This window comes from Ceratotherium simum, chromosome 2, assembly GCF_057802395.1.
Source record: "Ceratotherium simum simum isolate JZ-2026a chromosome 2, ASM5780239v1, whole genome shotgun sequence".
Taxonomy (NCBI): Eukaryota; Metazoa; Chordata; class Mammalia; order Perissodactyla; family Rhinocerotidae; genus Ceratotherium; species Ceratotherium simum.
The window spans coordinates 98,608,589-98,621,425 of NC_141901.1; the positions used below are offsets into that span (position 1 = coordinate 98,608,589).

The 12,837-nt window shown below is 45.8% G+C and overlaps 1 protein-coding gene across 10 annotated transcripts in view; it reads right to left on the reverse strand.

Moving 5' to 3' along the window:
* The window catches only part of PATJ (PATJ crumbs cell polarity complex component), a 308,284-nt gene that overhangs the window by 250,632 nt on the left and 44,815 nt on the right, over positions 1-12,837 (reverse strand). For all 10 annotated transcript variants that reach the window (XM_087417183.1, XM_087417200.1, XM_087417192.1 and 7 more), the window contains exon 15: positions 2,814-2,948. In XM_087417183.1, coding sequence (XP_087273309.1) covers positions 2,814-2,948 — 135 coding nt within the window. The remainder of the gene's footprint in view (positions 1-2,813; positions 2,949-12,837) is intronic.

Sequence of the window (12,837 nt, forward strand, 5' to 3'; positions counted from 1 at the left end):
ACCAGACACGGTTCACGCAGGAGCTCTACCCGCACACAAGGATCATCGTGTGCTTCACATACTTCAACAAACTAGAAAATCACTTTTCAGGTTTTTATCTTGCAGTAGACTTAAATATTTATTCAGCTCATTATTTATTCATTTGAGTTGTCTCCAATTATTGTAGCCATGCCTGGTAGTCCCTCTCCCTGCTCTCCATCGCTAAAGGGATTGACCACATTTCCCATCACCAGCCCCCATCTGGGGGATTCACGGCTGCTGTAAACAGCTGCTCTGGCTGAGACTGGGCGCAGTGTTCTGACCCCAAACCTATTTGTGTTTCTGGTTTTAAGCTCTAAGGAGTACATCACACACACACACACACACACACACTTTAAGTGCAGGAATTTAGTTCGCTAACTTTACAGAGATTTTTTATTTCTATATTCGGTTACTCAGAAGAAGCCAAGTTTTATTTTAAAGTTCACAATATTTCTCTAGGCCCTTCGACCCTCTGACGTGCCATCAAGTCTCACTTATTCAGACTTTGTGATTAGAAAGCACACGCACATGCTCATCCAGAGTCCATGATGCTGTACAAGCACTGTCTCACTACATCACTTCGTTCAGTCAGATTCGTCCTGTCCTATAAGACTGTTTATGCCTTTTCACAGTGATCATACTGCCAATATCTCACAGTGAGATAATGCTTTACAGTTTACAGGGACGATATTCCACTTGATCCTCACAAACACATAGTGAAGTAGGCATTTATTAATGAAGAAACTGATTCTCAAAGTTAAGTGGCATGCCCAGGGACACAGTTAGGCTGTGGCAAATTCAGAACCAAAAGCAGCTCCTCTGACTTGCACACCTGTGCTTCTCTCCCTGTCCCACGTTTCTTCACCAGACATCTGTGCTTACGAAATTCACCACGTCTTCAGGCTGCTGCTTACACCACACTCTCATCCAGGCCCAAGGGATTCTGACCCTGGCTGAGGCCCAGAGGACGCTGTTGCTGGCTGGGCTCACCTATAGCCAACATCTCTCTATCACCCACCATGTGCTAGTAGTTAATTATACTGAATGCCACTGAATTGGTCACTAAAAATGCTTAAAATGGTAAAGTATATGTTATGTATATTTTGCCACATAGATATGAACTAAACCAGTCTTCACTCATATTTCCATATCTCTCATACAAATATATCTCATTTCTCAATACTTAACAACTACATATTTTAGAAATGGTCTCCAACCTACAGATTATTATGTGTGAAACCCACAAAGCTATGCCATGTGCCCTGCAAATGAGAGGAGAAAGACACGAAAGCACCATAAAAACCATAAATGATGGAGTAAAATCTAGGGCATTAATCTGCAATAAGCATCGCAATATCCTTCTTTGAACACCTCTAAAAATAATCAACTTACTACATCTTAAAACAGGACTCCAACACCCTCCCCTCCCGTGCTTATGACAGAATTTGACAACTAGTTAGAGCACTTTTCCTTCTGACCTCGAAATTCAACCCAGATTTCTCAACACACTCCTCTAGGTGGCTGGACACTGTTAAAAAAAAAATGCAGTTGCATCCAACAGAAAACTCATTTGCTATCCTTGTCTCTCCACTTTGAGCAAACATAAATTTTACAAAGAAATCTCTATCATCAAGGCCCATGGGATTCCAATCTTGGCTACAAAGTTGATTCTATCAAGCCAACCCGGGGCTTCTTGTGGATCCTAACTCTCGGCAGAGCCCTAGTCTACACAGCCTTCTCTAGGTTTGACCATTCTCCACATCACTTTTTTTTTTTTTAGGAGCTTAGGAGGTAATGTGTATATTTGAAAAAACAGTGAAATGGGAGTTAGAAAACATGAACTAAAGCCATTCTTCTACCAGGGTATAAAGTTGGGGGAAATCAGTGCTTTATTTTCTCATGTGTAAGATTAGGGGTTCCAACGTTGTTTGGTTGGTTTGTTGTGTTAGCTGTAGAACATTCCAATCTACAAATCTCTCAAGGCCATGTAAAAACAGAAGTGCTCTAGAACCGCTCTGACTGAAGGGAGGCTGGGGGCCTGAGTGGGCCCAGTGGAGGCTGCTGTGTTGGGGGAGGGAGCCCCAGGGAGACAGCTGAAAACCAGTCACCGGGACACAAGCCTGTGGGTGTCCAGCTCCAACCCTTACTAGAAATGCTCAACAAAACCTGCAGATAAAAGCGACTGTGTGTTGCAAACAAGGGTCAGGATTAGATTCTTAAAAATAATTTTGCTAAAAAAACCCAATTACGCTATCAAACTGAAACAGGACTTCAGCTTTTTTCTTAGTCAATCATTTAAATAAGCACTCACAGGGACCTCTCAGGAGTCCCAAAAGATGGGGAAAATGAACTAAAAGCATAGAATCTGCTTTCTTTGTCATTACAGAGGCTGCTAGTATTTTTCTTTGCATTTATTTTACTTATTTTTGGCAGCTTCATTGAGATATAATTGACATAAAACATTGTGTAAGTTTAAGGAGTACAAGGTGATGATTTGATTTTACATACATAGTGTGAAACGATTATGACACTAAGGTTAGTGAGCACATCCATCATCTTACATAGTCACCATCTGTGTCGGGGGGAGTGCGAACATCTAAGATCTACTCTCTTAGCAACTTTCAAGTATACAATACAGTATTGTTAACTATAGTCACAAGCATTTTTCAATCTAAATAGCTCACATTACACTGGCACTGGTGTCAGTGTAACTCAGTGGATTTCTGGTGAGAATACATTTACCTAGAACTTAAAAATTCCTGCCCTGTGACTTTTTTCCTCATAAATGTTACCTCGAGAAGCTCATCCTCTGGCTGTAGAAGGTTCAGCGTATCAACAGGACCACCTGGCGCAATCGAAGAGATGTAATGGTGTCCATCAAAGGAATCCACTTCCATGCCAAGCCTCAAGGTGTGGATGGGCAGCAGCTGTAGCAATAATACCAAAAAACGACAAGGACATGTCCAACTGTCAATCCTCCATCAGGAATTATTTTGACATGAAAGCCCCACCTCTTGAATCCGATGACCAAAATCCCCAGAGGACAATGGCCAGAAAACCAGCCTCAAGTAAGACACGAAGTCACTTGTCTTCCTGTTCCCACTCCTCTTTTCCTCTCAGATTCCCCAGGAATGGAGACACAGATGTGCAAAGTCCTGCCTTCAATTCTAAGCAACAGGCACCCCACACTTCCTATAGTTCCCAATATGTATTGTCTATTTCATTTTCCTGCAGGCTTCCCACGCCCCAGAACATTCTAGCTCCTCTTTACTATCTAACTTACTTCCACTCACACTTCAATACCAAGGCAGGGTCACTTCCAGGAAGCCCTTCCTGATATCTGAGTTGACGCACCTCTGCCTGGGGCACAAGAGCGCCCCGTGCACCCCTCTATCACAGCTCACAACACACTGTGCTTAAAATTCCGACTTTCTTGGCAGTCTGTATCTTTTCTGCTTGAGTGCAGTCTGTATCTTTTCTCTCCATAGCCTCAGGTCCTAGAACAGTACCAGGCACTAAAAATGGCTCATTAAATGTTATCTGAACCAATCTGTGAAAGACGGTACCTCACTCAAGATGTCCTTTTCCACGTCACCAACTTAAGTGAGAACAATTTCCAATCTGGGGGCAGGCAGGGGTGTGTAATAAGGAAGGCAATCATTATTCCACTCTAGGATTGATGCTGTTGGTTAAAAGGATTCACATGGGCTCAGATATGAGTTAAGGGTTAAGAATCTCTAGCCAATGTCAATGTAAAGAGACAAGCGTCTTAGTGTTGTTGGCTGTAAAGGTCAAAGGCGTGCACCAAACTCCGTTCTCTTTTACAGATGGAGCTCATGGTTTCTCACTGTGGCTGTATAAACTCAAATATGTAAGTGGTGCTAATATAACTTATATTTCCTGTATCAACAGTCTGTTCATCTACCTGTATACTTGATAAGAAGAAAGCCCTACCCACAGTGGCAACGCCTCCACAACATGGTTATTTCCTATTCTCTGTGATCGCATCTCTCCGAGTCGTCACCTCCCCTTCGTCATCTGCTCTGAGTCCCTCAAATCCCACAGGCCTTGCTTCAGACACCACCCGGGGCTTGTTTCCGTCCCCCTACAGACACACAGACAACTGTGAAGTGGCAAGCAGTCCAGCTGACTAAGACCTCAGTGACCTAACACAGGCCTGAGGCACCTCTAGTCCTGGGCTAATCTTCCAACAATGATCATTCTTGACCTCCAGGCTCTTCAGGTCTACAGCCGTCTCTGTAGACGGCTAGGGGCTAGGAGGCCCCAGCGTTGAGCAAGGTGAAATCTGTTTCCACTCTCGTTCCCTCCCTGTGACGTCTTTACTTCTCGCTGCCCCCATCTCATTCTCCCGTCCAGTCGTTGTACCAAATCATGGACCTTGCCAGGAGGAGACACTGGGGTCACTCTCTCCAGTAATAAAGGGTGACTCAAAACTCACAGGGAAATGTTTCTGTGATAAGTTTCCCCGCCCGCCTCTGCCAACTCTCCTCCTTCCTTTGTTTGTGAGCCCAACACCAGGGCAGAGAGTGGTCAGTGGGTCCACCTGCAGGTCATCTCCAGCGGTGCACTGGCGCCTGCTTATGAGAGCAAATAGTTCAATTCTCAGGGATTTTGCAAGCCAGTTCTTAAATATAGCCATTACAAAAAACTAAATTATACAGTTACAATTAAATAAATAGTATTAAAAATAAATGTAATAAGTACTCAAAATCCATCACTTTCTAATTATTTTTACCACGTTATGTATGTTCTTGAAATGACTTCTATCTGTCATATACGTATGGTGGAAATACTCCCTAAGAACTTGGAGGATCCCAAAGGGGTGGGCACCTGAGAGAGACAGATGAGACGGTTGATTTATTTAGCTGCTAAACGAGCTGGGCTGGCGATTAAGCTGTCCTGCTCCCGCGCAGAAACCTGCAACAGTGAAGTGCTTTGTGAATCGCTTCCCAACTCAAGAGTCCGGTGACATCACTTTGGTAGCTTGAAGCCTACCGTGCAGGGACTATTACGCCACAGAGATCTGTGAATGCTACAGATTGGGGCTGCTCTTTTTTTTGAGAGCTAGACACTTGCCAGCATACCCCTGATCTACAGCCTCGTCTGGACATCATATCCAGCATGTGTTTATGGGTGTAAACTACGTGCACGGATTTGAGTCATGAGCTGGAATTATAGGGTGAATTAAAGAAACGGTCTCAATCCCCATGGCACTAACATCTAGAGTGGCGGATAGGCAATAAGCAAGCAAGAGAGCAAGCAGATCCAAGCAAACGAGTAAACAATCCACCAACAGTTGTGAAAAACAAAGTTACAACTGTGACGAGTGCTGTGAAGGAACCGAGCAGGGTCATGATCTCAGACACACCCAGGGATGCCATCTAGAGAGCTGGTCAGGGTAGGTTCTGCAGAGATGGGGACATTTAAGGTGAGACTGAAGGATACGAATGCGTTGGCCCTAGAAGAGTCTGCTAGGAGACTGCTTGTGGAAAGTGAGTGAAAAGCAGCATTGCTCAAGTTTTGGTTTGAGCGACTGGGTAGACGGTGGTAGCAATTTCTGCATAGAAATAAGTGTCCAAATTAAAACGAAGACATTGCTGTGCAGAGAGAGATCTTCGTGACTTACATAGTAACATGCCCTATAAAAAATGAAAGGACCAAGGAGGGAACTGATTCCAGTCTGCCTTCCAGCACCCCTCGATAACCCTGCAGGGTAGACCCCGTTCCCACATCCAAGGAACAGCTGAAGTTAGGAGAGGCTGGAGCACGGAGGGGCAGCAGAACCCACCCGTGGACTCCCCCCACTGGATACGGCACTGTGCCCTTCCAGGGTCTCCCCCCAGATATCTGTAAACATCACACGCTCCCCGGAAACTCAAACCTCGAACAGAACACCCATACCCTATCTCCAATCACGCTCGACAAATAAACCAGAAACGATGTTTACGAAACCTGTCAATCTGAAAGGCCCACCTAATATCAGTTCTGGATCTTGATTTAGATATCAATCTAAATCAGATTGCAGCTGGGTTTCTGAGACTTCACGTTAACATGGCTACAGGCTTCTCCACGGGGGCAGGACTGTTTAATTACCTGTCCCAGCTGCATTTAGCAGCTAAACAAATCAGCCGTCTCACCTGTCGCTCTCAGCCCTCCACCCCTTCGGGGTTCTGAGTTCTTAGGGAGGGAGCAGAGTGCTAAAACGACAAGAGCAGGGGCGACAGAGAGATGACTGACGCCTTCACACGCACATTGCATGTCATGCTCAGTCAACGCACTTTGCAAGGGGTCCTATTTAAGGTGACAAAGTTAATGAGCAGCAGAATTTTCATGATCCTGATATGACAAGTGAAAGATACAAGAAAATGAATCCAAGGACAATGCGACCACTGTGTGATTTACTGTCAGAGCTAAAATGATGGAGATCAAATGACACCAAGAACCAGCGGCCTCCAACGCATGAGGGGGACACCTGTCACGAAGCAAACCACAGCTCATTCGTTTCGTTACAAGCTTTACTTTAGGATCCAAAAACAAGATATCAAAATGCTCGAGTGGGAACATAAATGATGTTGCTTCGGGGGGAAGAAAAACTTCTGGAAAAGAATAGATATGTCCATGGGATGGGGAGGATGCTCCAAGAAAGCTGAACTAAAAACAGAACAGAATGAACCCCACAATCGGTTCTCATAACCCACACCTGCACGCACTTGCCATGGGTTATGAGAACCACACACACACACACACACAGTCGGAAGATATTAAAGAGCCATTTATGTTTTAAGATTGGGGGAAGAGTTACTAAATTTACCACAAATAAAAAACAAACTTTGCAAAAATGAGGCTCTAGCTTTTAAACTAATGGTGAAACACAGCATAATGGCCTCCGAAGTCAGGTGTATTCACTCAGAGGTTATGAAGACAATCAATCAACCCATTACAGCTTGATTTATGTTAGTTTTTCTCATCCATCTAAAATTTTAATTCTGAATGTTCAAACACTACACACTACATACTCTCCTGTGCAGAAATATACTGAAGGTTCTCTTCAGTTACCCGACACCCAGGCCAGGTATCAGCAGCCGTTCATTTTAGATATCACTCATGTCACCTGTCTGGCCCACCTGAGATTTGAGCTTTTGACACCTGATGTCACACTTTGCACAGATGACCCTTTCTCTACCTTGCTCATGGCATTTCCTCCCCCTAGAACACCCACTGTTCTTATTTCTCCAAACCCAGTCTTCAGAGTGTATTCAAACGCCATCCTCCCAATGAGCCCTGCTCCTCTGTCTTGAGGAAGTCATACCTCCTCCCATGAATACACAGAAGGCACTGTGGCAAGACCTGAACAAGAATTCTCCGTGGAGGGAGGCAAGACAGGGACCACAATTTCCTTTAGGGACCTCACCCCAAACCTACAGGATCAGAATATTGGTCAGGAGGAACAGAACAGGGCACGTGTATTTTGAAAAAGCTCCTCTGATGTTTCTGTGGGCCACCTGCCCTAGCAGGTAACCACTGTTAACTGCAATTATCTGATTCTGTGTGTTCTTCACTCAAAAAGAGATCAGCAAAATGTGCAATTACACACTTGGGAACTGGTGACAGTGGTGGGTGCCTCTGGGAGCAGAACAGGGGGCACGATGGGAGGGAAGCTTATTTTTTGCAGTTCATACTTCTTCGGCTTTCATTTCGTCTTTCCACATATTATCTATTCAAAAGAAAAAAGAAAAGAGCAAAGAATGGCACAGACTCAGAAGCCAGATAACCTCTGACCTGTTTCCTAATTTACGAGCTGCATATGATCTTCGGCAAGTCACCTCACCTGCCCGACACTCAGTTTCCACCTATTAAAAGTAGAAAAGAGGCAACAGCGGCTGGCCAATAAGGTGAATGTGAGAAATAAAGAAGATGTATTTAAAGCAAAGAATTGAGGGCCGGCCCCATGGCTTAGCGGTTAAGTGCACGCGCTCCGCTACTGGCGGCCTGGGTTCGGATCCCGGGCACGCACCGACGCACCGCTTCTCCGGCCATGCTGAGGCTGCATCCCACATACAGCAACTAGAAGGATGCGCAGCTATGACATACAACTATCTACTGGGGCTTTGGGGGGAAAAAAGGAGGAGGATTGGCAATAGATGTTAGCTCAGAGCCGGTCTTCCTCAGCAGAAATAGGAGGATTAGCATGGATGTTAGCTCAGGGCTGATCTTCCTCACAAAAAAAAAAAAAAAAAAGAATTGACCTGGTAACCCGGTGATCCAGCTCTTGCAGGGCCCAGGGCATCCCTCCACTTTAAAAATTATATTTGCTCATCAGAGTGAGGGGGAAACTCACATTCTAACACCCTCTGGTTCAGAGAATATCACCCAGAAGGAAATAAAGTGACATCTGTGCGTCGCGCTTGTCAAATCCAGAGAACAGGAGCTGGTGTTTTTGTTTCCCAGGCCAGGGATATTGCTAACGCTCACCCCAGACCCGCTGATGGCCAGCAGAAAGGTCATTGGACTGAGCTTAACGCGCCTCCCTCATGGTGTGTGATTATCTTGAGCAAGCGCCTGCCGAGAGAGCCATCCCTCCCTGAAGCGCATCTCCCCAGATATTCCTGTGTCGTGATCACCAGCCTCCGAGAAACCGCACAGCCAATGCTCAAGCCACTGTCCCACCTCCCTCTCTCCTCACAACTCCACCCACCTCAAAGGAAAGCCTCATCCAGAACCTCGGCCCGGAACATAGGAAGGTGCTTCTTGAATCACAACCCCTTCAAGAGTGGTGGCTATGGGTGGTAATCCAGAGTGGCCATCTAAAGACAGCCAGACCCTTAGGAACACCAGCTGTAGCCGTGAAACACAAGTTTCCCAACTAGAAAGCTGACAGGACAGAGGAGAACCCCTCAGCCTTGACCTCAGATCGTGACACCACCCCACCTAAAACCTTCTGCTGGTGTCCCTGGACCGAGGATACAGCGTGTGCTCATTGCCAGGGAGCTCAAGGCTGGTAGCACCTGGTCTTCCTCACCAGCCTCATCTAACAACATGTACTGCGCACTTATCTGACCCAGACACTGCTGCACCTGCCGCTCACCTGTCTCTCAGCTCCCCTCGCTCTTATCCTTCAAGCCTGAGCTCGAGGCCTTCGCAGTGGCCCCCATTAGCTCTCATCATGCTGTTGTCCCTTTGCATCACCTCTTAGAATCTACAGCTATCTTATCAAGTTCTATTTACTGGTTTATTATCATGCTCCTACCCAGTTCAGAATTCAAGCTTGATGAGAGCATGGGCCTCTTCCACTTTGCTCCCCACAGCTAGTGGCCCAGCGTCCTACAGAGAGTAGGAGCTCAGGAACATTTCAGGAGTGAAGGGATGTGCTCTAAGCTGCAACCTGCCCCCACTACTACCTGGCTGTATAATCTGAGGTGAGTCATTCAACCTGGGAAAACCTTAGTATCCTCATCTGTGAAATGGGTTTTGCTAGGTTAAAGTCTCCTCTACATATTGTATGGAGAAATGAGAAACTACTGAGTTAAGAAGTAACTCCCGGGCCGGCCCTGTGGCTTAGCGGTTAAGTGTGCGCACTCTGCTGCTGGCGGCCCGGGTTCAGATCCCGGGCGTGCACCGACGCACCGATTCTATGGCCATGCTGAGGCCGCGTCCCACATACAGCAACTAGAAGGATGTGCAGCTATGACATACAACTATCTACTGGGGTTTTGGGGAAAAAAATAAATAAAATTATAAAAAAAAAAGAAGTAACTCCCAATTACAAGGGGATTTAAAAAATTACGGCTCATCAAAATAAAGAAATAATCTGTGGGCATTTATAATTAAGAAATCAATGTAGAAGAAAGTAAATAGGTGTGATAACATTATGTGGGAAAAGCACAGCCCCTTCTCTCTCATGTCTGTGACACGGGAGGATGGCGCACCCACAACAAGCACCTGACACGGGAGGATGGCGCACCCACGACAAGCACGTGACAGGGGAGGATGGAGCACCCACAACAAGCACGTGACACGGGAGGATGGCGCACCCACAACAAGCACGTGACACGGGAGGATGGCGCACCCACAAGCACGTGACAGGGGAGGATGGCACACCCACAAGCACCTGACACGGGAGGATGGAGCACCCACAACAAGCACGTGACACGGGAGGATGGCGCACCCACAACAAGCACGTGACACGGGAGGATGGAGCACCCACGACAAGCACGTGACACGGGAGGATGGAGCACCCACAAGCACCTGACACGGGAGGATGGAGCACCCACGACAAGCACGTGATACGGGAGGATGGCACACCCACAAGCACCTGACACGGGAGGATGGAGCACCCATGACAAGCATGTGACACGGGAGGATGGAGCACCTGACAAGCATGTGACATGGAAGGATGGCGCGCCCACAACAAGCATGTGACACGGGAGGATGGCGCACCCACGACAAGCATGTGACACGGGAGGATGGAGCACCTGACAAGCATGTGACATGGAAGGATGGCGCGCCCACAACAAGCACGTGATCATCAACAGCCAACAACTGAACATGAAGAGAGATGGTGCAGTTACGGGCGACTCTTCCAGTGCAAAAACGTTTTGCCGTGACAAAATTTCAATTAAGTAACTAAATGGTTCAAAATAGCTTATTTTTTTTAAAAAGGTGCCTTTAAAAGGTCAGAGACTAAAGGTACTAGAAGCATACAACCGGGAAACAAAACCACCACTTACAAACCAGTCTTATATGTTGGCGTGGAGCTACATTAATTAGGGCCTATATTATACGTACACTCAATCATCTACAACAGACGTATTATTGCTCGTCTACGCAGAAGAAACATTAGGCTGCTTACTTCACCTCCTAAAGTGTTTCCTCAAATGTCGCCTTCTCAATGAGGCCTTCCCTGGTCAACCTCTCTAAAAGTGCAAATGCACGCCCTCCTGAATTCCTTACCCATCTTCCCTGCCTTAACATTCTGCATGGCACATGTCACCCCGACTACACTAATCACTTACTTATTTCTATCTCCCCCACTAAAACATAAGTTCTACAGGGCAGGGCTTTTTCCTGCTTCACTGTCTTCTGAAACCCCAGCACCCAGCAGAGGACCTAGCACAGAGTAAATACTACCAAATATTTGCTGGATAACGAATGAATGATGAATGACTGAATGAATGAACAGCCGAATGCACTGGTGAGTTTCTGCGAGGCGGTTCTGGAAGTCTGTTCCACTCACAGCCTTTCCACGCCTCCATCCCCGAGTTACTGAGCACACATAGACACACACGGCATAGGGGTGATCAGGAAAGGTGGAATGCGCAAGACCGTGGCGGGAAGCTAGGGGTGGAGGTAAGAGAGAACACCTGCCCCGAGAAAGACAACGCCCGTCTTTAAGACACACACGCAGTGCAGTTATCGTCCTTGTTCACTTACTGTAGAGTGTGAGGACACAGGGGCCTACGGCTCTGAACACAGGAGAGACGGGTACAGCTGAGCCACACAGAGAACTGAGCCTGAGCTGCAGCGTGTCCCCCGGGACGTCTTGAGTTCTGATGCTACACGGGGAAGGAGGCGCAAAGCCAATCAGGAAACCTCTGAAGAGCAAAGCGAAGATTTCAGCAGCCCCAAAGTACCGAGGAGACAGGAGTGGAGTTCAGGTCCCACCAGGGAGAGGGGACTGGTAAACACCCCAAACTCACGTGGAATACCAGTAAGGCTGGGTCCTAGGAGGAAAAGCAGACCTGCAAGACTGAACCAGAACTGGACCTCTGCCTCGTCTCAGAGATGATCACCCACCCCCCACCACACACACGCACGCACGCACGCGCACACACACACACTGTCTCCTTATTAGAAGAAAGAGTGAGTCCTCTGGACAGACATAACAGCACCTGAATCCTTTTGTAGCCGGCATACATAACGTCTGATATTCTATGGCATGAGAGATACAACCAAACAACCACAACTAGAGAAAATATCAAACATATCTAAAGTTGATCCAGATATTGGAATTAATTATTTAAAGTCCTTATAAGCTATGATTAACACGTTCAAGAAATGGAGAAAAAGATGGCAAATATAGATTTCTTTCTTATTGAGAATTCCACCAAAAGAATCATGATTCTTTTATTCTTTCAATAATGATTCAAAAGAATCATTATTCTTTCATTTATTCTAAAAAGGAATAAAACAGAAACTCTACAATAGAAAAATATAACAACTGAAATTAAGGACTCAGTAGATGGGGTTTAGCAGATCAGGCACAGGAACTCTAGTGAGCTGGAAAATAGTCACCAGAAAATACCCAAGATCTAAGAGTTTGGTGTAAATTACAGTACAGTGTTAGGGAAAAGCATCATTGATCTATATGCATGATAATTAAAATAATAACAATAGCCTACAACGTGCTCGCAACTACCCTGGGCACATTACATTTAATCCCTACAGAATCTGTGACGTAGGTACCAATTAACATCTCCCCTTCACACACAACAAAACTGAGACACAGGGTTTAGATAATTTTACAAGCTACTGAGTGGATAGGCCAGAATTTGAACTCAGGCATTTGGCTCCAGAGTTCATGTAATCAGTAAACTATACTGCAGTAATTAATAACATGGAAGTTTGGTGAGGTATTTATATTTCTTACTCTGATTTTGAATTAAATCCTTCTCAACATATTTAGATTAAGCAGTAATTAGTGACTACTTTAATGTAAAGATTATTTTGTAAATAATTTTAAATTAACTACAAGCCATGCCGTGCTGCTTTCACACTGCACGTGAGGAAGCTCGGTCA